This window comes from Mus pahari, chromosome 10 (assembly GCF_900095145.1).
Source record: "Mus pahari chromosome 10, PAHARI_EIJ_v1.1, whole genome shotgun sequence".
Taxonomy (NCBI): domain Eukaryota; kingdom Metazoa; phylum Chordata; class Mammalia; order Rodentia; family Muridae; genus Mus; species Mus pahari.
Genome location: NC_034599.1, coordinates 109,733,611 through 109,760,686, shown reverse-complemented (window position 1 = coordinate 109,760,686; position 27,076 = coordinate 109,733,611). Strand labels below are relative to the sequence as shown.

The 27,076-nt window shown below is 42.3% G+C and overlaps 1 protein-coding gene across 8 annotated transcripts in view; it reads left to right on the top strand.

Annotated features, from left to right (window-relative positions):
- Rbms3 (RNA binding motif single stranded interacting protein 3) overlaps positions 1-27,076 on the top strand; it is a 682,938-nt gene that overhangs the window by 449,724 nt on the left and 206,138 nt on the right. For all 8 annotated transcript variants that reach the window (XM_029542747.1, XM_021206005.2, XM_021206004.2 and 5 more), the window contains one exon: positions 15,261-15,340. In XM_029542747.1, the coding sequence (XP_029398607.1) occupies positions 15,261-15,340 (80 nt within the window). The remainder of the gene's footprint in view (positions 1-15,260; positions 15,341-27,076) is intronic.

Here is a 27,076-nt window from a genome sequence, read left to right as displayed (position 1 = left end):
TTTAAAGGGAAGGGGCATAGATGTCTAAAAAGGGTGGAGTTAACAACGCAGGTCATCAGATCAAAACTGCAACCGTGGCAGGTGGAATCATACAAGAAAAACACACAGCTCCATCTGTGGAGGATCCCTGGCAGGCTGGGTGCTTCCTCTTGATTATTCTCCCTGATCTAAATCCATCCTCTTCCTCCTCCTGTGTATTCTGCATAAAAAACCACAGGGAACTCTTACATATTCAAGCCTGGACACATCAGAGCCTCTAGCATTGCCTGAGGGATTTTATTCCTCAGCCCAGCCCCCTACCTTCCAGTGTCATCTCTGGCTTCGGTCACATCCCTGGTCATGGTTCCTCTTGTCACATGCCCTGGACAAGGCTACCTTTCTTGATTGACCGTCTTGTGGACAGTCATTCTGCTGCCTTCTGCCTATTCAGCTCTTAGGTATTGAGTGGCCCATTTTTCTTCAGAATTCTTTCCTGACCCTCAACCTCAGACTGTAAGCCAAATTAAAAGCCACTGTTCAAATTCCTTTAAAAGTTTTTCCCCTCAAATAAAATTTATCATAGTTGCACTTAATCCATTACTTTATTTCAGTATTCTCTCACAGGGTTTTTTCTTTTCTTTTTTTTTCTTTTCTTTCTCTTCTCTTCTCTTCTCTCCTCTCCTCTCCTCTCCCCTCCCCTCCTCTTTCTTTCTTTCTTTCTTTCTTTCTTTCTTTCTTTCTTTCTTTCTTTCTTTCTTTCTTTCTTTCTGTTTAATTGTAAGATGGGTGAGTAGATAGATGAATGGATAGATGGGTTGATGGGTGGGTGGATAGACAGGTGAACAGATAGGTACATGAATGATGGGTGATAAATTGGTAGGAGGGTGGATGTATTGACGGGGGAATGGGTGGGTGGATGGATGGATTGGTAGATGGATGTATTGATGGGTGATGGGTGGGTAAGTGGGTGGATGGGTAGTTGGGTGGATAGGTGGGTGAATGGGTGGTAGGTGGTTGGATTGATGAGTAGGTGGGTAGATGAAAGAATGGAGGATAGATGGATTGGTGGGGGTGGATTGCCAGATGGATGGGTGAACAGGTGGATATGTGAATGGATGAATAGACAGTCAACTTTATGATTAGCATTCTGTGAGATTACTAAGTAGCTTAGCTCAGTTTTCTCATAACTTGGATCTATGCCCTTGAACCATCAGCTGAATTCTTCTGCTGACATCCAGGTGGTTTCTTTGTTTGTTTTTGTGTTCCAGATAGTAACACCCTCTGCATCTCAGGGTAGCCCCAGCCCCCCAAGTGCCTGGATTGTAAGTGCCTGTTCGGCAGGTCTTTCTTCTCTCAGTATTGGATTTACCGTTTTTTGGAAGGAGAGTAGAATTAAAAGAAAAAAAAAACACTAAGAAATCAGAAAGCAGAAAAATGTGAGCCTGTCTTGCTTGTCAGCTTTTGGGAAATGGAAGTAGAATGAGTCCTCCTTTCTCTGAGAATTTTAGATTTTAAATCTTGAGGAACAGAACCTCCCTCAACTGACCTAATGGCACAGATCAGGACTAAGCTTTTAGTTCTACCCCGTGCTAATAAAGCTAATAGTTCTACCATGAACTAATAGAGCCGACAATATTCCTACCTACACAGTAGCATTTGCTCTGTGTTCTGGAACAATGGTGGCTCTTGCTTCTGCTATCAGGATTAGAAATAAAATTTTGCAGAGTCTCTCCTTTTTCTAAAAGAAAAAAAAATGTTACTGCATTCATTGTATTGTGTGTGGAGAAGAAGTGACATGTTTCATAGCCCATGTTATGCAAAGGTCAGAGGACAACTTGTAAGGGTTGGTTTCCTACTTCTACCAAGGGTGTTCTAAGCCTTGAACTCGGGTTGTGAGGCTCTAAGGCAGGTGCCTTTAGGTGCTGAGACATTCACTGTTGCTTCTTTTAAAAGTCCCACCCCCTTTTTCTCAGTCACCTTTTCTCCTTGAGAAGTCTCTTTCTGAACCACAAAGCAGAGATGATTGGACAATGTTCTTGATTCTCCTGGGGCGAATACATAATGAATTAGTCAAGGTTATCCTGCAGTGAACAGACACCATGGCCATGGTCTTGTAAAGGACATTTAATTCAGGCTGGCTTACAGGTTAGGAGTTCAGTCCGTTATCATCAAGGCAGGAGCATGGCAGCATCCAGGCAGGCATGGAGCTGGAGGAGCTGAGAGCTACACCCAAAGGAAGGCAGGAGCAGACTAACTTCCATGTGGCAAGGAGGAGGGTCTCAAAGCCCACGTCCACAGTGACACACTTCCTCCAACAAGGCCACACCTATACCAACAAGGCCACACTTCCCAATAGGGCCACTCCCTGGGTTAAACACATTCAAACCACCACACATAGAAAGAGAAGGTGCTGGGTTACATACAGATACCCCTGGAAGTTGTGCTCAAAGTATCAGCAGCTTCAGGGTCGCAGAAGGACTTGGAGGAAGTGTCTGCTTTCCATGATGACCAACTAACACCATCGGCTGATGGAAAGCTTGGATGGCCATCTGTAAACTGGGTTCATAAATACTGGCACACACCTGCAGCCCTCTCACATAGGAGAGGCATCACCCTGGTGTGTCAGGACCGATTCTCAGAATTATTTGGAAGATCTGTGTCTTAGTTCATGTCTCTGCTGCTATGGTGAAATACCACAATTAAAGCAACTTGGGGAGAAAGGGCTTTATTTGACTTTCACATCACAGTCCTGTGAGGGAATCCAAGGCAGGAGCTCAAACAGAGCAGGAACCTGGAGGCAGGAGCTGAGGCAGAGGCCATGGAGGGGTGCTGCTTACTGGCTTGCTCAGCCTGCTTTTTTATAGCACTCCAGGACCATCAGCCTAGGTTTGGCACCACCCTCAATGGGCTGGGTTCTATCCCCCATCAATCACTGATTAAGAAAATGTCCCACTCTACCAGTGGGAGAATACAGATATAAAGTGATGGACTGGGTATAGTTATGATAAATTTCATTTGAGGGGGGAAAAAAAACGTTTACAGGAATTCAAACAGTGGCATTTAATTTAGGTAGCAGACTGGGGTTGAAGGTCAGCGAAGAATTCTCTGAAGAAAAATAAGTCAGTCCTACAGCCACGCCTTAAAGAAGCATTTTTTAAAATTGTGTTTCTTCCTCGAGGATGAGTCTAACTTACTGAGACGTTGACATGAATCTAGGTAGCACAGTCTGCAGACGCTTGGACTGAGAGAAAAGTCAGGCCGCATGCCCAGTTCACAGTTAGAGTGGTGGGTCAGTCTGTAAAGCACCTGGGCGGAGCGCGGGCCGTTTTCCTTCGGACCTGTTTACAGGGTCTAGAATGAAATGTCATACATAGTAAACCTTCATCAATTGTGTGTGTGTGTGTGTGTGTGTGTGTGTGTAATGTTTACTCCCCTAAGGTATACATGTGTGTGTGTGTGCTTGCATGGACATGCATTGGCTTGGGCATGTGTGTGTTTGTATGTGTGTGTGTCTGTGTGTGTGTATGTGTGTGTGTGTGTGTGTGTGTGTGTGTGTGCATATGAGTGTTTTGGGGCACATGTAGCCCAGAGCATAAACTCAGATGTCATTCCTCAGATGCTGTCCATCCTCCCACCTTCCTTTTGAGTCAGGGTCACTTACTGACCACAACTCACCAAGTAGGTTAGGCTGGCTGACCAGAGAGCCCTAGGGATCTGCCTGTCTCTGTCTAGCTGGCACTGGGATTATAAACCCATCCAACAATACCTGGCTTTTCATGTGGTGCTAGGAATCAAACCCAGATCGCCCTGCTTCTGGGGTAAACAGTTCACACTTACTAACTGAATTATCTCCCCAGTCACCCTTGAGTAACTTGATGACTAAATGAAGCACTTCGGGTTTGGCTTGCTCATTTGGATGATCACAATGCACAAGAAGACTGAATTGACTGATGACAATAAGTCAATTCTAACCCAGGGAACAGTGCACTGTTACAGAAAACCGCAACAGAAAAAAGCTTCAGCCCGACTCAGAGCTTAGATCGGTTCTTCTAGAAGCCCGCAGTATTGCAGACCCCATCAAAGGAAGATTCAGTGTCCCCTGGGAGAGCAGCTAGCTTATATTCGTCTGTAGTAAGCTGTAACATGTGTCTTGAGAATGAATCTCTATCTCAGTGGACAAAGCCTGCACGGTGCCTCTCTGGGAACATCACCTTGGCCAATCCTTACCACTAGATGTGATCCTAAGTCGTTCAAGAAATCTGAAATTCCTTTGACTAGAAAGAAACATGTCCCCCATTATTATTTAACTTGCAAGCTATACATTAATCTTCTTTGATAACCATCTCTTCAAAGTAAAAGTACTAACTTCAATTTATATTTAAAATGGTGAACATCAAAGCTTTGATTGGAATGCCAGTAGGGTGCACACACACACAAAAAAGTTCTTCGGGGTTGCAGAAACATTGAATCGAGTCTGAGATTGCAGCCATTTTATTCTTGTGTTTTCTTTTCTATTTTAAAAAAGTCTCCTGTAACTTAAAACAATTTGGTGGGACCCTCCACCCTCCGGGTGGCACTTTAGAGCTATGCCATAAAGCTCTTAAAACAGAATTTTATGGTGGGAATGTTTGTCGTTGGGGCTCTTAGGGAGCTAGTGAGTGCAGCAGACTACCCTGCTTGTGAAGATGAAGATCAGACCCCAACATAAATCACTGAGTCTGAAGTCACGTGAGTTGTGAGTTTGTGCCCAAGCTTTCCATTTCCTAGTCTCAGAAACATGAGACCATTTGTCCAGGAAAATCACACAGAAGTGTTTTTGAGAGACCACCGAAGCCTCTGTAGGCCTGGAGAAGGGATTTGGAGGTAGGGTGGGGTTGAGCCTTCATTAGGCTCCAACATCTGGGAATCCAGACCCTCTTTAATAAAGCATTTAGTGTCCCCCAGGAGGCTAAACGAGCATGAGAGGTCTGCGCACGCGCAGAGGCCCTCGTGCCTGCCTGCATTTCCTCCCTCTTCAATGAAGAAATGCTTGTTTGTCTTGGAGGCTTGCTTCCTTTGGTGACTTTTAACCTGTGGGTTGTACGGTGCTCTGCCCTTTCCTCTGGAATGAATAGACCTTCTGAACAACTCACTGCCATCCTTCCTTTTCATTCATCAATTAAATAAAATCCACCGATTTATGTGAGTCTTAGACAAATACTAGCCTGCTTAGTAACAACCTATATAAATAGTAGGTTAAAAATAATCCTGCATATATTTTCTCCCGTCCAATTACTAATAAGGCCTGACTGCATTAGCCCCTGAGACCAGACAAGGTTAGACCAGACAAGGCTAGGCATATTCAGGGTGGTTCGACTGTAGACTTCTCATGTATTTTCTAGAAATGACTTTGAATATCAACAATTTATTGCTTTATTGTCTAACTGGCACGTCTTGTTCTGTGTCCTCTCCCACCTCCTGAAATATAATGAGAAACAGAGATTTACAATAAAATCAGCAACAAACACAGCGAGATTTTGCAAAATGTTATTAAGTAAATGCTAGTGTTTGCTTCCCTTGCAAATGTTTGACTGTTTTTTAAATGACCACCAAATCAATCAAATTGTTTTGTTTCTATTGTTGGGGTATGTTTCAACTATATCTACCTTGACTCCACTGATAAACAAAAACAAAACAAAACAAACCCTGCCTAGTACTTTTCAGCATTCCTCTTGGCGTTAGTATCTAAGGCACATGGAACCAGGAAATCAAATGTGACCAAGGAAAATCTCTCAAGGGTAAATTCAGTGATTAGTAATCTCCCTGCTGCAGCTGTGTCTGCATGAACACAGGTTACAGCTGTGTTTGCTGACACTGAAAAGAGAGAGTCTTTCTGTCCGTAATTGTAATTCCTTTTCCAGTGGCTGGGCAGATGGGCAGATGTGACCCATGGGGAGATCAGCTGGCTGCTGATGCTACCAGCGTTGTCCTCTGTGTGTTATCTCTCCTTCCTCTTTCTCCTGCCACTTCCTGCTTTGTGTGTGTGTGTGTGTGTGTGTGTGTGTGTGTGTGTGTGTGTGTGTGTGTGTTCCCATCATCCAACACACATAATCACGGGTGGAGAAGGCAGAGCCATCTGTTTTCCTCTGGATCTACTCAGAGCTCCACCTTGATCAATCAACTAGTTGTCCCTCAACCCCAAAACACAGCCCTCTTCTCAATGGTTATAAGAGATGGTGTATTCAGGAGCCAGACATGAGCAGCCTTGGAAAGCAGCTCCAGTTACCTCAAACACCGTGTTCCTGTGTAATAGCTTTTATGAAGTTTTCATAGAAGCAGAACAAAGGAGGCCATAAATCAAGCCATTTTTCAAATGTGTATCTGGAAAGCTCAGGAATGCAGGTTGCAAGAAATCAGAGAAAACTTTGCTATAGTCCTCAGATACTGTTCAAAGGTGTCCGTAGCCCTCTGGTCAGTGGAAGCAAATGGTGTGCTAAGTTAATACATTCAAAAGTTTCCAAGCGATCACAAGGCCATAAGGATGTTAAGTCAGACCCAGACTCAGGCAAGAATTGTTTTTTGAAGGAGCTGATTGCAGACTGGAAGCACAGTTCTGAAAAAACCTTTACCCGCAGGAAACTGTACTTGGTAAACTAAATTCCCAAGAAAGTTGGGCCTGATTAACCCTTTCTCACACACACACACACACACACACACACACACACACACACACACACACACGCTCTAAACAGTAATTAGGAAAGGATGAGGAGGGTCAGTCACACATCCCTGAGGTCATGGGCTTTCGGGCCAGTGGCTGATGCTCAGATCTATAGAGGAGATACAGGTGAAGACACAGCCCCTGATTGCTTGCATGTTAAATTTGAGGCCCTCTGGTTTTCCAGACTTCCGCCCCCAGCTTTCTGTAAGTTGCTCTGTCCCCTTGACTCTCTACATCTTTGTGGTGGCAGGTCATACTGCTGCATGAGCTAAAAATAGTTTGTTTGTATCTCTCTCCTGTACATCTTATCTATATTTTTTCTATACTTAAAAACTTGAGGCCTCTTCTTGATACATGAAATGTATTTATTCTCCTATCTGGAGGATATCAGACTTAGTGAGGTAACCCCATCACAAAAGAAGTCTCTAGATATGCACTCACTGATAAGTGGATATTAGTCCAGAAACTTAGAATACCCAAGGTACAATTTGCAAGACACAAGAAAACCAAGAAGAAGGAAGACCAACCTGTGGATACTTCATTCCTCCTTAGAATAGGGTACAAAATACCCATGAAAGGAGTTATAGAAACAAAGTTTGGAGCTAAGATGGAAGGATGGACTATCCAGAGACTACCCCACCCAGGGATCCATCCCATCATCAGCCACCAAACCCAGACACTATTGTACAAGCCAGCAAGATGTTGCTGAAGGGATCCTATTATTGCGGTCTCTTGTGAGGCTATGCCAGTGCCTGGCAAACACAGAAGTGGATGCTCACAGTCAGCTATTGGATGGAACACAGGGTCCCCAGTGGAGGAGCTAGAGAAAGTACCCAAGGAGCTGAAGGGGTCTGCAACCCTGTAGGTGGAACAACAATACGAACTAACCAGTACCCCCTGAGCTTGTGTCTCTAACTGCATATATAGCAGAAGATGGCCTATTCAGCCATCATTGAGAAGAGAGGCCCCTTGGTCTTGCAAACTATATATGCCCCAGTACAGGGGAATGAAGTGGAAGTGGGTGGGTAGGGGAGCAGGGGTGGGGTAGAATATAGGGAACTTTCAGGATAGCATTTGAAATGTAAATAAAGAAAATTTCTAATAAAAAAAAGGAAAAAAAAAGAATAACCATGAAAGCAAGTGAAAAAGAAAAAAAGAAATGTATTTATTCATCTCCTATTTTAGTTCATCTGATTAAAATGCCTTTGGTTCCCTAAATACCAGCAACTACTTAAGATGCTGTATCATTGAGATATACATGAGCAGAGGAAGTCTGCTTTATTGAACTTATACTTTATTGGTTTATGGAAATGACTGGATATAATAAGCAGTTGAATATCAAGTAATATCAGATTACTACAACGTCATCAGATCAAAATAAAATGTAGGACGATGATTCAGCGTACGGGGCCAGAGGATCAGAACCATGAGGGCAGCTCTTTGAACAAGGAATATTTGAATATTTAAGTATGCAAGTGATAAGAAGAAATCTCTAGGGAGCTGGGACATTAAAAACAATCCTGCTAAGAGGAAAAGGAAGTAAAGGATGGGGGGGTGGGGGGATAGGGGGTGGGGGGAGGGCTGTGGGGGCGCAGATTTGGCAAGTTTGGGAAACAGAAGACTCAGTGGTTAAACCACAAAGCAAGAGGCTGCCGTAACCATTAAGAATAAAATGTGACTTAAGCTCAAGGAGATTAAGTAAAAGCTCATTTGGAAAGTCCTGAGCTTCAAAGTTTAGGTTTTGTACTGTGGTGCCAGTGACAGGATGCCTAGTGTTGTCCCCAGGCATCCCTGCATGCCAGGTAAGCTCTCTGGCACTGGCTCTCAGAAGGCCCAGCTTGGCAGGCTCAGGGTTCACTAGTGTCCCAGGGGGCCTTGGAGTCACACTGGGTGGTTAGTCCTGGAGCCTTCAATCCTGTGCCCTTTCAGTAGTGAGTATCATACACAAACAGGACAAACACTTCCAGATCTGAATGTGCTCTTCTAAAACCTCACACCAGAGTCAAGGACACTAACCCAGAAATGCCCAGAGAACCCATCTTCAAGCCTGGTTACCCATATGACAGCCTGTCTCTCTTGACTCTGTTTGTAGATTGCTTGCTTAGAAGAGATCAAGCCATTTTGGTTTTAATTTTCTAATTTCTTTAATCCAAGATCCTTCTGGAAACCTCAGTTTGACCTAAACATAGAATTAGATGAGAATGCACATAGGGAAGAGTATCCCACACTCTCAGGCAACACATCTTTACCTGGGAATCTGAGGGAGAAAGACACTTTCTGCATTGGGTCAAAAGAAAAGCCATTTGTTTTCTTGCCTGTTTTTAGAAATATACATTTTCTGTGGTTACTTTTTCATTTCTCTATCACTGATCAAGTCGATGGATGTAGGTTCAGTGCATTATTCATGGCAGAGTCATGGGAACTGAACCTTAATAGAGAGATGGAAGCCAGACAGATGCCAGGAAGCTCTTGCCACGTGAAGGTTGCAGGGACAAGCAGAGGCCAAATGCCTCAGACACAGAGCTGAAACGGGCAGAAAATAAGGAAGAATCACTCAGATTTCTTCTCTATTAAAAATGAAATATTGGGGCGGGACCACCATGTATCGCGGTGTGTGTGGAGGCCAGAAGACAGCTTAGTGGTCCCCTCCTCCCCCTTGTCAGGCAGCCTCTCTCCCTTGTTTCTGTTCTTCCTACTCAGGCTAGGTGACCCATGAGCTTCAAGGTCGTTCTCCTCTTTTGTCAGAAGTTCAAGGTCATCATTACCGGCATGGTGAGTCTTAAATAAACAGGCATAAAAAAATCAGGAAACTGACATCGTCATCTTGTCAGTAAGAGCTCCAGGTGAATGACACTCCTTCTAACCTAGGATCTAGTTCAGGACAGATCCTGTTCAACTGTGTAGTTGTATCTCTTCTATCTGCTCAAGTCTGTGACAGCGCCTCTGGCTTTTTTAATTAATTAATTCATTAGTTAATTTTGGTCTTCTCGGATAGTCCTGCATCTAAGTTCTGGAGAATCTCTCTGTATCTGAAATTGCCTAATGCTCTCTCCATGATAGGACCTGCATCTCCAGTGGACTTTTGAGAACAATGTCCTTGAGATGAAGGGCCTTTCTTGTCATCCCATGTCAGGGTGTATCGGTAGGATCATCTAAGAACAGCTCTCCAATTAGGAGTCTGTAGGATAAAGATGGAAGGGAGTCTGAGTGAGATGGGATGAATCAGCCTAGGAGCTTAGAAGGGACGGTGGGATGCAGGCTCGGTGGTCATCCTCAACTTGACAACATAGAATCACCCAGAAAGAGAATCTCAATGAGGGGCTTCATACAACAGGTTGGCCTGTGGCCTTGTCTGTCTGTGGTAATTGCCTTAATTAAGTTGACTGCTCCGAAAGGCCCGGCCTATGGTGGGCAGCACCATGCCGTAGGATCAGATTTTAAACTGTAAGAGAGTGGAAAAACTAGGCAGAGTACAAGCAAGCCAGGGAGCATGCGCGAAAGCATTTTTCTCCGATTAAAGCAGAGAGCATGCGCGCATGCATTTCCCTCCAACGGACTGTGTATGAGGCATGACTGAAGTTCCTGCCCCGACCTCTTCACAATGATGAACTGGGTGTAACCTTGAATTTTAAGCTGAAATAAACCCTTTTGTCCTTTAAATGGTTTTTCTTTTTTTTTTTTTTTTTTTTTTTTTTTTTTTTTTTTTTTTTGTCAGTGTATTTTGTCACTGCAACAGAAATGAAACTCAGACAGATGGCAAGGCTGACGGCAGTGGTCTATCTTCTCTAAAACATCTCAATAGAGACAGGAGGAACAGCTTCTTGTCTAGGTCATCTGCCAACCAGTCATCAGGGAGGATGCGCATGGCAGTCACATGGCGATCACATGCTGTTTTGTTTGTTTGTTTGTTTGTTTGTTTGTTTAAATCTCTGTAATGGAGAGAATAACTCGAGACAATTTCTAACTCTTTAGTACTGTGGCACATTTTTATTTATTTAACCTTTTCATTACTGTGTGAAAATGCACATGAAGTCTTTTGATCAAACCCATGCCGTTCCTGCCCACCCCTGTAATCCCTCCCATGCAATCTCCACAGTTACCTCCAAAGTTCATGTACCCCCTGCCTCCCTTTAAACCCACTGAGTGCAGCTGATGCAGCTTGCATGCACATGGCTATAGGGCCATCTGCTCCAGCATGGGTAGCCTCTCAAGGGGCCACATCCCTAAAGGAAACTGACTTAATAATGGGGCTCTTGGTGTATGTGGGTATGTGGCTCACTGGCAAAGCCTTTTCTTAGCATGTCTGATGCCCCATGCTTCATCCCCAGCACAGTAAAGCCAGACAGCTTTCAGTGCCAAGCAGTGCCCACAGACGCATTGCCAAGAGGAGTCAGTCATAAATGCTGAACCACCAAGATGTTGTGGAGTGTGCAGGGGGAGCTAGCGGAGTTCGCTTTACTCTTTGGTATGTGTCCTAAGAATGGCGCCCAACTAGAAGAGAGCAAGTTGCCAGTCAGCCTAGCCCACTTGGTGGGTAGATTCTGTCTCTAAGAGAAGACAGATAGTGCCTGAGGGATGTCACTGACCTTTAACACATGAGAGCAATAAATGCACATGTGAGTGTGTATGTGTACATGCATGTGCTTGTGCATGCACGCACACACACACACATACACACATACACACATACACACATACACACACAGTCACAGGCACAAACCTAAAACAGATTTTTTAAAAGAATTTTTTTGGATCTGTGTTCAATCAGAGATGATGCACCTAACCCTCAATAGACTGGAGGCCCCAGGGAGTTGAGAGGTCAGGTGGGGTAGGAATGGGGACATCCTCATGGAGACAGGGGTGGTGGGGAAGAGGTTCGGGATGTGGAACAGTCAGAAGGTGAACAGGGGCAGGGGATAAAATCTGGGGTCTAAAAATTAATTAATTAGTTAGTTAGTTAATTAATTAATTTTTCCCTTGTTCTGGGGACTCACTATTGTCTTCTATGCGGCAATGGGTTAAGAAGCAAATGATATCATTTAATTTTGAAATGCTAGAAAAAGCACACATTTTAGTCATTAAAATTCCTCTGATAGCTTTGACACTTTGCGCAAATCTTACCAGAAATGAGGATGTTTGGCTCCTAAAGTTGGATGCTCCAAGTTACCAATAGTTTATCCAGTGCCCATGATTGCAAAACCCCAAACATTTCACAAGAGCGGAAACCTCTAATTAAGCATAGCATGTGACGATGGAGTGGATTTGTTTTTAAATCCATGGCTTATAATGCTCAGAACTTTCAGATCTTGACCTGAGAGGACTCTGTTGAGGTGAGAGAGTTAAGCTGAACATGGGTTTCCACAAGACTTTCTTCCTCTGTGTGTCAAGCCTGATCCAGAACATTCTGCCATTGCTGGATCAGGTTCTCTTGTGTTTTAGTTTGACTGTGGGTTGTGTGAACGATAAAATCAGCTTCCCTCCTCAGTAGTAGTTGTTGAGAAGAATAGGAAGAGGAGGAATAAGACTTAGGAGGAGGAGGGGGAGGAGGGAGGAGGAAGAAGAGAAGAGAAGGAGGGGAGGTGGGTAGAGAGAAGGAAGACAAGTTGGAGTTGAGAGGCAGCTGTAGCAGCAACAAGAACGGAATCCTTTAGTGTGTTTCAAATGACTGAAACCAGCAGTTTTAAGTCATGTGACAAGAAAGAAACAGGCCCTTGAACATGTGTTTACATTCAAACAGCAGACCTAAGAAGCCCCCTGAAGCTTTACCCAGTGCCTGGTGCCTTCTAAGAGCCTGGTTAATGCATTGTCAGGTGAAGGGTTGGCCCCACCCAGGTACTGTTCTGCAGGGCACAGAAGGGCTCGGGGACTTCCTAGAAGAATGGAGGCACTGTACTGAGCCAGAATGGCTGCAAGGGGCCTGTAAAGGCAGCTGCTGCCAGTGGGGACTTGAGAGCACTCCTGTCAGCTTTAAGCTTTGCATGGGCCAGATTTCAGAGAGCTTCAGCTGGCAGCCGCACCGAGCACTTAATTGTGAAACTTGAGAAGAAAATAGGCACGTTCTGGCTAATAAGGGTATTCACCTACAGGTCTCACTTTTGTTCTGTTTCCAGAACATTGGCCCTGCCTCTTTGGCAGCTCCTGGAGGCCCCACCAGTGTTGCTGGGGCAGCTTTGCCATGTTCAGGTGTGGCCCCGTGTATCCAAATGAAATTGTCACTGCTGAGTGATTCAATGTAACATGCTTTGATGCTGTGGGCTGACAGCCACAGAAAAGTCTTTCATTGCATTTACTCTCTCAAAGAGTCTCTAATGGTTCACAGCAGACATCTACTTAGTTAGATCTGAATGAACCCAAAGCGAGCCATCTCCACAGCTACCTTTGTATTCCTAGAAAGAGCCCCTCATCAGGCCCGCCACAGCTAGAAAATGGCTTTAAGAAAAGATGATCCTATTTAGAACCCAGAAGGGAGACTTGAAACTTTCAAACGGAGTAAAAATAGGCTGGCTGCGCACGTGGAGTGGATAGCAGCCCATTTTCTTTTTAGCTTGTTCTGTATTCCCCAAATCAGCAATTGCACATTGTAACCTTCAGCTATGTTTGGTCTTCGTTTAGAATTATATGTCATTTTAGGACAAAGAGAAAGGATTTGATTCGTGGGGCTTTGCAAGCAGCATTTAGTCTCCTTTGTCTGTTATCTGCGTGAGCTCAGTGAGAGACTTTTCAGAGAAGGGACTCTCAAGGCGTGAGCCTTCTGTCTTTAACTCCAAGAACGAAATGCCCTTAATATACCGTCTGTGGGAGTTAAGGGCTCCCATCTCCTCTCCCATTCATGTCTCTGCCCAGGAAGAAGCTTTTCCTCAAAGAGGTAACAGGGAGTAGATCTCATGTGGGAAGATGGGGAAACAGAATTAGAATTCTTTTGTTCCTAGAAAAGGAAGATTCCTACAGAAAAACAAAACAAACAAACAAACAAACAAAAAACAAAAAACCTTATAGAAACAGGAAGCATATAGCTTAAGGGTTCTTCTCATGAAATAATGGATAAATTTTTCTCTTTCTGTATTTATATATTTAAATTTACATATTTATTATATTTAAATTTTCATTTATGGAGTTGGAGAGATGAGTCTGTAATTATGAGCATGTACTGCTCTTCCAGAGAACATGAATTCAGTTCCCAGCAGCCACCTGGGGTGGATCCTAGCCACTTGTAACTCCAGCTCTGGGGGAATCTGACTCCTCTTTTTTGCCTCCACAGGTGCTGTTCACACACAACCCCCCCACACACACAAATACACACTTAAGTAAAAATGTAGTAAGTTTTACTAATTAATGAAAATTGAACATTATGGAGCCAGCTGGCGATAGGGATTCATCAGTGAACCGTTTGCCTTGGAAGCACCAGGACCTGAGTTCAGTCCTCAGAAGCCATGTAGCAAGCTGGATGTGTGCTGAGCAACTGGCAGTCCCAGCTCAGGGTCGGCTGTGTGCTGAGGACAGAGCACCAGCAGTCCCAGCTCAGGGTTGGTGGAGGCTGGCAGCTTTCTTGGACTCTGTCCAGCCCAGGCTGCTTAGTGAGCTTCAGGCCAGTGAGAGATCCTGCCTCAAGAAACAAGCTGCGTGTCAGCCAAGGTTTTCCTTTGGTCTCCACACAGATACAAGTGTACACACATACACACACACACACACACACACACACACACACACAATTGTAGAAACAACAAGACCATATACAGTTAGTTTTTTGTTTTGTTTTGTTTTGTTTTGTTTTGTTTTGTTTTTGAAAATTCTTGGCAATTTGCCTGAGCCATGGCAACCATTCCAAGGTCAATGTGATGCTGGGAGGTGCTGAAAGTGATCTCTCTGTAGCTTAGACATGAGATGCTGACATTTTACACACAAAATAACTCATTGTATAAATATGGGCACCTAGTATTAAAACTAAAAAATAGGAGAATAGCCAAAATTCCAAAATGAAGCAAGTATAAGTTAGTTTGCATGCTTTTAGCTTCTTGCTACATGTGGTAGCCCCAAATAACTGCCTCTAGGTATCTTTCACACAGTGACTTTTCAATAAAAGCGCCACGGTGCTGATACCTGTTCCGCTGGTCCCTGCCATAGGCAGCAAGGTATTCAAATAAAGTTCATCGCCCTCACATGCAGCTGAGTTGTTACAGCCCAGGCCTTAACCACAGCTGGGTGTTGGTCCACATCCCAGCTCCACCCACCACTTACTGGAGAGGCAAAGTTTCCCTCCTCTAGACTCCATGCCCTCGTCTCTCAGGGTCATATCATTCCTTCAGTCATTCAGTCATTTGGTGAACTTCTATGGAATGCTCTCAACTGCCAAGAGGCCTGTGTAGAAGGAAGAAAATGTCTCAGACTATCTCCATGATATCCACATGGACCTCACAGTGTTGCATCAGTCCCTCACAGTAGCTATGACAACAGATGATAGTCCATGCGCTTACGGCAAAGCAAGCTTGTCCATCTCTTTCTTGGTTAATTTTTAAAAGAACAACTCGACAAAAGTCTAAAATCTCACGTTCACCTCCCCATACTTTTCTCCCCTCCCCCCTAGAATGGAGTCTACGGAAAAATGTGAAGTGGTAATTCAACATTTTAATGGAAAATATCTGAAAACACCACCAGGCATCCCAGGTAAGAAATTCCATTAGAAATAACTAAAAAGCACTTAAGCTTATGGTTATTGTTGAATCATTTACATGCTGTTGGGTGATGGACAGGAGGGGAGGCTGTTGCAAGCGTGTGCTTGTTTCTTTTTTCAAATCTGTGTGTTGTGTAGAGTGTACAGTGTGTGCACAAGTGTGAGTGCACGTGTTCACACACACGATAAGGCTGAAGGAGACCACTGGGTACATCCCTTGTCCATCTCATCTGTATCTCTTGAGGCACTGTTTCACACTGAACCTCAAGTTCACCGTTTCGGTTCTACTGCTGGCCAGTGAGCTTCAGGGATGCACCTGTCTCTACCCCCTAGGGCATAACCATGTCTAGTGTTTACACGGATATTGGGGACTTTAGCATCAGCCTTCATGCTTGTATAGCAAGCACTTCACACACCATGCCAACTCTCCAGCCGATAAATGTGTATGTGTGTTTAAATACAATTTAATGACTCACTCCCAGACGTTCTTGGTGATTCTTCCTTGGCTGGCGTGTGAATCTCTGCTGCTGATTCCATGAAGTGGATTGGAAGTGCAGGCGTACTTGAGATGAGGGATGCTTGTGACTCTCAACGTGAGCGGTGAATCCTTCAGCTGCCATTTATTAAGTGGTTACGCAGTAATATTCATAGAAGAGCCGGAAAGCTCATGCTGGACCCCAAACAGCACTTTCCACTTGTAAGAATAATGTGCAAAGATAAGTAAGCGCTTAGAAACTTTATGGCAATTTGACAGCCATGAAACCTGAGTGCAAAAAAATCATATTTTACAATAATATAAGTGACACTTTGAGAAATTATTAAAAGCTCCAGTCTATACTATCCCCAGGCATTTACTATTGTCCCGAGAAAGACATATTAAAAATTTTATATGCACTGTAAAAAGATACCTCTATGTGCTATTAAGAGTTACATTTAACATAAAAAATAAAATATATCATGTCTATCAGAGTTATGAACACCTTAACTCAGCTTAATCTGGTAGGGTGCAAGAAAGAAAGGTGTTTGATATTGGACAATCATGAGACCTAGGCACGGTTGTTCATGCCTGTCATCCCAGCCCTTGGGGAGTGGTGGCAGGGGCATCAGGAATTTGAGATCATCTTCAGCTGCATAGAGGCTTTAGGAACAGCTTTGGCTACTTGAAACATTTTGTCCAAAAATAGTATTGCATATTAATACATAAAAATTAGGATTGAATGATGTGCTGTACTGAGAAAAATTATAGTGTATGAGGAACTTCCTAATGACTCTTGGTTAATTTATTGGTCTTTGACAATGGACTGTCTCAGTGGAAATAAGTATGTATATGTTATATATATGCACAAATATGTATACTAATTAACTAATATTCTGGGTTTCAACAGTTACTACTGTAGCTAACCTGTCATTGGAATCTTTCAGAGGGTTTGGAAATTTGGCTTCTAAATTCTGTAAAACAGAGTGAAATTACATAGAGGAGAAAATATGAACAAAAGAGATATTTTGGTAGACTAGATGTGGCTTTTGTCCTGATTTGGTAGTTTGGGGAGAAGGAGGAAAAACAGGAGGGCCCTTCCTGAGGATGCTTGGATGATCTTGGATGTTGCAGAAGATGCAAATGCAGACCATTGGTTAATCAGTGTGTGTGTGTGTGTGTGTGTGTGTGTGTGTGTGTGTGTGTGTGTGTGTGTGGCAAAGCCTATGCCTTGACTTGGTTAGCTTCCATGCAGAACATCCCCTGGGAGCTGACTACGTCACAATCCACTTGGAGACATATGGTGTTGTTAAGAAAGGCAGTAACAGTTTTCTTCTCAGCATGGAAGCTGTCTTTGCATTTTAGGAGAAATACTGTGGGCTTTTTTTGCCTTTTAGTATAAATAGACATCTTAAGACATTCTGCCCAGAACTGTCATTGAATAGAGAAGGTGTGTGTGTGTGTGTGTGTGTGTGTGTTCATGTGTGTCTCTGTGTATAAATGTATGTGTGTGTACATGTGTGCATGTGTGCTGGGGGTTGTGTTATGTTTTTTTTTCTTTGAAACAGAGTCCCCTGCTGTAGTTTGGTGAGACTGGCTGGCTAATGTCTCCAGTTATCTGCCTGTATCCCCCTTTCCAGAGCTAGGATTGCAGACACACACTGCCATGCCTAGCTTTGACACGCATATTGGGTGTTTGACCTCAGGAGTTTGTATTTGCCTGGCAAGCTCTTTACCAACTGAGCCATCTTCCCAGCCTTTCCATTTTCCTAACCTTAATCCCAGTTTACACAACAGATGTCTGCATATGTCAAAGGCATTGAACTAGGTGTGAATCACATGATTATGTTAAAAGGTTAAACAATGGAGAAACAATCATTAATTAAAATTTGAGCACAGATTTTAACGTTATAGGTATCTCCCTTTGAGAATACAAAGGCATGCTAAAATCCATCTGGACCTGGAAATATTTTTTTTGGTTTTCCCCAAATGTACAGGCAATTAGAACAATTTAATGCTAAAGACAAAGAAAGTTCCTACATAACCCTAAATGTCCCAGCACCATTGGTGTGTACACAGGCAGGGATAAGCGCCTTTTTAATATCATAGCTACACCCAATGGAGGCATGGTGCATAGCAAGTTTGCTCATGAGTTTTCAGCCCCTTGTTATCTCATGGGAGCAAGAAAACCAACAGCTTGGCTCGGATTTGAAACACTCAGAGATGGAACTTTATGCTTCAGAGGCCTCCTCTCTGTACAAGAGAAGGAAGTATGCTCTACTGGTCACCGGGAGGTCTCAAATTTGCCTTTATTTATGTACATTTCTGGAAGTCAAATCGAGTTTAATAAAAAGCTTCAAGTGCTAACTGAAGATATTAAATCTTCAACATGTAAATCTGATGTGAAATACAAGAGAATCTTGTAAGAAATGCGTTTTTGAACGGATGGTACTACAGAAAAGTGTCCCCATAGGATACAATGTAGATGCTGTATCAGCTGGGATCAGATTGGACATATGGTGTTTACATGGATTGATGCTTATAGCTTTATGCTGATACATTTGAAGTATTGTTTTCAGAACTCACATTGTTTAGAATGTTGTGCATGTACATGTGTGTACGTGTGTGTGTGTGTGTGTGTGTGCGCGCGCGCGCGCGCGTGTGGGCGCGCGTGTGAGATTAGCAGAGAGCCTCTGTGGTTAAGTTTTCCTTGCCTCCCATCTTGTTTAAGGCAGGGTCTCTTGTTTGTGGCTGTGTGTTCTAGGCATCCTGTTTCCACCTCCCATCACATTGTTGACAAATTGTGACCAAAGACACTCATGCCACTCTACTCTGTCCTTACATGGGCTCTGGGGGGAGGGGTTGAACCTGCGTCCTCATGCTTTCATGGTAAACTCTTTGCACCTGAGCCTGGTAACCCAGAAACTCATCTCTTAATCAAGTTTTCTCTTCCCATGCAAAGACAAAGGGTTCAGGGTTACTAGGAGCTCTTATATATATATAGCTGGACAATCTCAGAGCCACCAGCAATATAACCAATGACACAGTCACTTATTAGTATTTTAAACCTTAGGTGTTTCAGCTTGAGCTACCTCTCAGCTACTCTACCAGACTAATCATGGCACTGTGTCCCACCACAGGGCCAGGTCTACCCCTCTGCTCCTTTTACTTCTGTGTCTGTTGGCTGCATCTCTGGTCCATCTTCCAGAGTCCCTGCCTTGTCCCAGAGTCCCTGACTCTTCCCAGAGTCCCTGTCTCGTCCCAGAAGTTCTGCCTTCCACTTTCTTCCCAGATATTGACTGCCAGAACTAATTAAAGCCAATCAGATGCAATCCTGGACTGCCTTAGGCAAGTGAGGAAGGAACAAATATTTACAAAATAGGAGACTGGTGATGGCCCTCTGATAGTACAGAATTAGCAAATGACTATTCATAGACCTTCACATAGTGTACCCCAGGACTTATAACTCAGGGAAGAAGGTACTTAGAATGTTTTGGGGTTTTTTTGTTTTGTTTTGTTTTTTGTTTTGTTTTTGTTTTTTTTACAAAAGATTATTTTGATTTATATATGTGTACTTGCTAATCTACATAGGCGTGTGTGTGCATGTGTGTGTGTGTGTGTGTGTGATGGAAGAGTCAGGAAAGTTGTTGGATCCTTTAGAGTGGGAGTTACAGGGATCTGTGGGCCAACATAAGTGTGAGGGTCTGCACTTACATCCTCTGGAAGAACAGGGTTTGTAACCACTGAGCATCTGTTTAGCCTGTTTCCTTTGTTCTTTCTCTAATTCATCAGTTTTCTAACTCTTCTCAGTAGAATATTTGAGAAAGCCTGTCCTTCTGGTGGGCACACTAATAATTTTTTAAAATGACATTAACTGATCGGCCCTACTTGAAATAAAAATAGGGGTGAGTGCGATCAAAACTCACTGTACAGAGTTCTCAGAGAACTAAGAATAGATGTGCAGTTCAAAAGAAATTGATGACTCTGCTCTCCTGCTTTAGCACAGTTCAATGTGTTTGGAGTCAGAAGTCTGTGGCTTTGTGCACAGGGATGCTTCCAATGCAGTGCTATTTAAATCTGTGCATGATGAAGCTTTAGCCATGCACAGCAGTCCAAACTCACTGTGTCCTAACAGGTCAGTGGGTACCATCAGATGTTACATCACCCATCATCCTGTCTCACTTTGTGTGAGCACAGAGCAGTCTGGGCCAGGTCACATCACCCCCTTCTTCTTCTGAGGGTAATTTGGAGACATGCACACACACTGCTGAGCATACACACGGCATTTTCACTCTATCACCCTTGGCAATGATGATTACCCTTATAGGATCATCTGTGTGTCTAATTGCTGTGTCCAGGCAATCATGAGCCCTGTGGTGCCATTTCTAGAAAGCATCAAGAAAAATAACTACTTGAATACCAAGCCTTGGCATGGTTATGCGTTTTAAATTCAGAACCATTGCTGCTAAGGACGTTTGAAAGGATACCATCTAACGTTGATCTCATTTATGTAGCCAACACCATTTGTACTTTGGTTATTGTGTGAATAGATAGATAGATAGATAGATAGATAGATAGATAGATAGATAGATAGATAGATAGATAGATAGATGTGGATATCTGCCTGGTAGATGATTGATAGATATATAATAGACAGGCAGATAGCTGATAGGTATAAATCTAGGTAGATGGATAGATAAATGACAAAATCAAATGATAGAGCCTTAGGAGACCTGGCAAAGGAAGCTAAAAACAGATCAAACATTATTGTTACCACTAACATAGGAAGGTGAGGCCAGCCTCTTGTATTGTACAGGGCCAGCTGTTTGAGCATAGCACCGCATTAGTACTATTAGCAGAAGGAGATCCTGCAAAATCCAGTCCTTCCCCTAAACAGCAAAGATAACACAGTGTTCCATAAATGTTGCATGTCCTGTGTATCGATCTTGATGTTTCCTGGACAAAATAAATGCTCATTAGTTGCTTGCCTGCCTCACCCCAGATATGTCTATGTCTTGTAATGAATTGCACAGCTATGTTGGACAGCCCCAAAGCTTTTCATTTTCAATGAGCTGGCAAAAGCGAAGATAAGTTCCCAGATACTTCAGGGCCCTGTAGGACATGAACTCGAAAGGATCACTTTGAAAGAGGCCCTGGAGTGATGTTGACCCACCGTGTGGAAAAGCTTCCTCATGTAAGGACACATATTGATGAGCACAACCAACAGACTGCATTGTAAGAAAATAAATCATGTTCTGCTCTCAGGCAAGGCTTCTGCTTGTGAGCACATATTTATGTCAGCAAAGCTCTCTTTCCGGAGAGAATGGAATAATCTGGTCCTGTTATTAAGATTTTCTTATTCTTAGATAATTGCTCCCAATCCCACCTGAACTCCGGGAGATCCAGGAGAGCCGAAAGAGCTTGCTGTCTTATAGAATGCTTTCAATTTTAACAGGTTTTATCCACAGCAGCAATTTAGACCAGCTAAGCACCAGAGAAATCCTATTTTCTGTGGCATAAAACTTGTTTATCCTTTATCTTCTTGATGTGTTGGCATAGTAAGTCCATTGTTTCATTTTTTTCTTGAAATAAATAACAATATGTCAATCATGAATGTATATGAACACTTCATGAGAGTGTCAAAGAAAATTTCTAAGAGTGGTTTTCTTTCATTAAAAGGAAATATTGGGCTGGTGAGATGGTTAGGTGGGCAAAGGCATTTACTGACAAGCCTATGGATTTGATCATCAGGAGTTTTCACACACACACACACACACACACACACACACACACACACGCACACACACACACACACTCACACACACACTAAATACAATCCAACGAAGTTAAATAAGTATTTGTTTAAATTTCACACTCCCCTCAAAACAAAGCAAATATCAACAGCATATTTAAGTATGTCAAAACATACAGTTTAAAATCTGAATAGTGAACAATCAACATAGGAATGCTTGTGAGTAGGAAGTTCTGGAGACCAACAGCATCGATGTTCCCTTCGTACTTCATTCAAAGTCCAGAAACGTAACTCTAGCCAAGAAGTACTAGGCTACATGGTTGGCAAAAATACAACCATATTGATATGCTCAGATGCTGCATTGTATTGTGGGTGAAAACCTCATATGGGGGCTGGCGAGATGGCTCAGTGGGTAAAGATGCTTACCACCAAGCCCGATGACCTGAGCTCAATCACTAGGACCCACACAATGGATGTTGCGACCAACTTCGGAGCTGGTTTTGACTGCTATTCAAAGCATCATGTCACACATCTACACATATGTACACATACACACACGTACATGCATACACATGTGTGTGCACATACACACACATACATGCACACACGCATGCATGCCTGCACACACACAAAGTCCATTCACAAATGAAAATAAAACTCATATGTAAAACAGACATTGTAAATCATTCAACCCAATTGGGTATTTGTTTTAATTTTAGATAGTAAGTGGGTTTTAGTAATACTTAAGAGGGGTTGTTTTATGATCTTTCATTTTTTTCTTTAACTGTTTTCAAAATTTGTATCATTATCTGTGCATGCAGTGACTGTGGAAATCAGAAGAGGGTATTAGATCCCCTAGAATTGGAATTACAGATGATTGTGGCTGATATGTAAGTGATAGAAATTGAGCCTGGGTTTTCTGCAGGAGCACCCAGTACTCTTAACCACTGAGCCATCTCTCCACCCCTTAAATCTTTTATTCTCTTATTTTGAGATGAATTCTCACATCTCTCAGGCTGGCTGCTGGTCTGGAACTGATTACAGAGCCAATAGTTGATGTAGAGGTCCTGATGCTGCTGTTCTTGCTTCTGAATGCTAAGATTACCATTGTCTGCAGAGCTGGGACTAGAACCCATGGCTTTGTGTTCACTTGGAAAGCACTTAAGCACTAATTTTCACAAGAATTCTCATATGTAGTATTGACAGTGCTTTCAAGATTATTTCTATGTATTCAACACATAATAGGTTTGTAGAAAAGAAGTAGAATTGTGCTGTTTAATTCCAATAAGCAACCAGATAACTTCATGGTCATTGGTGTCTTCAGTTCTTGAAGGCTTAGCAATTGACTTGGCCCAGACATTTTTAGCCCTCGGTGGATCATACTAAACTTAGCAATGGTAAACACATAATTGGTAGCTGATTTAAAATAGGAAAAAAAAAAAGAAGACAAGGGTAATACAATTGCAAACTGGGTATTGTGTTAGATAGAAACGGGTTTATCTAGAAGGGATCACAGAGGAAAGAAAAAGCAGAATCCTGTGCCTCATGCCCATATCCTTCTGTCATCTACACTTTTAGTTACAGGTGACAATGGCCATTTCCAAGTCCTCTAACAGATCTCACCACATATACACATTTAGTTTCTCCATTTCACCAACTCAGAATAAAATTGACCAGGGCTTGCTCAACCAACTCAGGCCTTATACAAACTCTCGAGAATTTTCACCCCCTGGGATAGCCCTACACTAATGGAATTGACAGGAGAGCCTCACTCATACTAAGCAAGGACTATGGCATTAAACAGTATCCCCAACCTTATTTTACCTTTTCAGTTTGAGACAACATCCCACGAAGTTGCCCAGATTAACTTTGAACTTACTCTGGAGCTCAGGCTGCCCTTGAATTTATGCAACTTAAAGTTAATTGATTTACTTCAGCTGACAATTCCAGGAAACAGTCCATCATGAATGGGAAGTCAGTCGAGGTGGCAGTAGTTTGAAACAGCTGCTCAAATCACATCCACAGTCAGGAAGCAGAGAGTGATGCACGCTTACACAGTCTAGGATCCCAACCAAGGAATGGTGCTGCCATAGTTGACATGCCTTCCCATCTCCATTAATACTCAGATAATCCCCCATAGGCATGCCCAGGGGCCCCTATCCGAGGCCATTCTAGATTCTGCTATACAACACTAACCATCATAAATTACTACTACCACTCTTCCACTCTGTCTCAGCTTTCTTGTTGGCTGGAATTTGAGGCTTGTAACACCAGGCTCAGAAAACAAAACAAAACAAACGAGTATCTCAAGGAATGCACAGAAGTTCCTTGGCCTATATTTTTGTGTCTTGGAGCAATACCATTGTTTCTCTTTGCCAGAAGAATGCTACAGTGCTTATTATCAATAAATTGTAATATTATCACATATAAATTTTAGTTGCTATAATACTGTCACAAATTCTAGTGCCAATATGTATACAAGTAGCATCAGAGTATGTGTGTGCTCTGGTTATCACATGAGGTTGGGGCAGAGAAGCATATGAGAATCTCATATTCATCTCTGTAATCATGACCACCTTCATTGCTTACTTACAAAATAATAACTACATTAGGTTTGTACAGGTTTCTGAATTGAAGATTTGACAGTAAAACCTCCCCAAATTAACAGTAAATTGTTCATTTGTTTCTAAGGCAGTGTTGGGCTTTGCCTCCTGTCAGTGCCTCTAATGAGTAAGCTATTTAGTGTCTGCCCAAGGATGGCTGATTAGCCAGCAAAGAGAGTTGAGTGGCTTAAGACCAATTAAGGCACAAGCCAGGGAAAGCGAACTGAATAATTAAGTGCTTGGTGCCCTTCTAAATATACTATTTCATTTAGTAGATTTCATTTAAAACCAATTCTAACCCATTCCTAGATAAGTGGTTAGTATTCTGAATTAAATATATTCTGATCTCTCCCAGCAACTGTCAAGAAGCCTGCCATTTACCCAACTCATTATTTAAGATCTCTCTTTCCTGTTTTGTTTTTTTAACAATGAAGTCTTCAAAGACAATGCTTTAAGAAGACTATGAATGGGAACACTCATTAGGCAGAATCTGTACCAGTCCTCATTTGGTATCTTATTATCTGCTTCCTCTGACTTCTCATGTCTTTAAGTGCATGATTGATGGATCAATTATTTTACTATTATTTTAGACTTTCCCATTCAAAACCAGAAATGTCCAGCCAGAAAGGAACACACTTGAGTTTTATCTTCTGGCTTTATGTCTTTCAAAGGCATCTTTCTTCTACAGACTGTCAATTTTAAAAAGTTGACATTTATCTCTCCCCTTTCCTCTTTTTTTTTAAGAGTTATTTTATTTTTATTCCTTTGCATGTGTGCCAGTCTGTTTGTGGACACCCTCAAAGACCATAAGGGAGGTGTGTGCTTCAACCACTGAGCCACCTCTCCAGCCCCCTCTCCTCTCCTCTTTTTTTTTTTTAAATAATTATACCCCAAACCTTAGGAATACAGGTCCTACACTCTGCTGTTCAGTTCAGGCATTAGACCCAATGCTCAGAATGCAGCAATAACAATAATTATTTGTTGACTGATAAATAACTAATTTGTTACTATCCAGTCCTGGTGGGCAGGACCCAGAGAACTCTTGATCCTACTTCTCAGAATATTAAATGTGTTGTTTACACACAAAATAGGAGTTAAGGTTGCTGATAAAACAGACTCAAAATAGAAAAATGAAGCCAGGGGCACTCTTAAAAGTTCAAAAGATTAGCGAGAAGCAGAGCAACCACTGTTCGCCTAGACTGTGGAGGAAAGCCAGCAGTCATGGAAGCTGAAATGGCAAGGACTTAGAATCTCCCCTCAAGCCTCCAGGAATAGACTCAGCACTGTGGATACACCGAGCTTAGCTCCCTGGATCTGTGTGTTACCCACAGACCTTTCAGAAACAGCTCCAAGCTCTTGATGATGTATTATGACACAGACACCATACACATTTGTGTAGAAGAGAAACCTTATACATTAGCTTAGGACTTGTTCTAAATGAACTTCACCCAAGCAATGGTATGTTTTCTGAAAACTACAGAGGAGGCGACTCACTTTTCCTACTCTCTGCCTTTCCTATAATCCTATATCTACCAAGCCCATATTTATATATCAAACAAGAAAAAAAAATCTTATCCATTATTTTAACTTAGTTTCTTTATGCCTTTCCAGTCAGTTAAGAGAAGACTATGTAACTAAAAAGAAAGTTCTCACACAGAGAGGTATTTTAGTCTCAGAACACTTTACTTTCTGAAATTATGTATTTTAAATTAGCTTATAAAACAGTGGCTTTATACCAGCATTGCCATAAATTCTTAGTTTCCCTTAACCTACCCCAATGCCACCCCCATCCCTATTCACACTAAAATCTTTAACCTCTGACTCCCCATTTCATGTTTTTTACACTATGAGAAAAAAAATTATTGTTTTACCCCTAAAATAACATAGGAACCTATCTTAGGGCATAAAATATGTCAGGAAAAGTATTCCAATGAATTCATGCTAATAGATTTCTCTTAGGCTTCAACTTTAATATCGCCATTGAGAATTCCCTAAACAGAAAAAGTGTGGTTCAGGAAAGCAAAATGATCATTGCTGATGGATCAGGTACAGATTTTAAATGAGATTGATCATGGCTGATATCAGATTTTAAATGATGCTCCCACAGTGGCTTTCTCTGCTATGAAAGGCTTATGTCATCCAGCATAACTTATGGACAGTGTTCCCTGTGGAGGTTTAAGTTATAGACAGACACAAGGATTTCCTGAGTGTTGAAACACTAGCTATAAACATGTGTGATAACAAAGAGAATTCTTAAGACTCAAGTGATTTTTTTCAAACGTCCTTTAGCCATCATGACTCCACTGTCTTGTTAGCCAACCATGAGCCAACCATGAGCCAGTAGGAACCCTCCTTTCCTAGAATTGCTGTGACCTGGTATTCCATCATAGCAGCAAGCCAGGTAACTAATACAATATACTATTTGTGTTCAAATAATTTTCTTATTTCCTTGAAGAAAGACTGAGTCTTTTTCAGGATCACATTATCATCAATTCAGTTAAATTATTGCATTTAAAACCAGTTTATAATGTGTGTAGGGAATTTGTTGACCTGGTCATTCATAGCAACTAATTATCATTTTAAACAGATGAAATGACACCAAAGTTAATCTAATATCAGTTTCCTCATCTAATCTTACATGTGCAGATGTAGTAACATAGAGGATCCCATCTGACAGCCCATTCATTTCTTTCAATGGCAATGAACACTATAGATCTTTGCTATACTTAATGTTATTGATGCAAAGAAAAGCATTCCCCCTATTTCCTAGGGGCATCTCCTTACTGTCAGATAGACAAGTCCTTAAAAGAGGGATTAAATTGATAAGACATTACTATTGAGAGTGTCATGTGGCCAGCAGAAGAGGACAGATGTGTGACCTTTTTTTTTTTTTTAATTT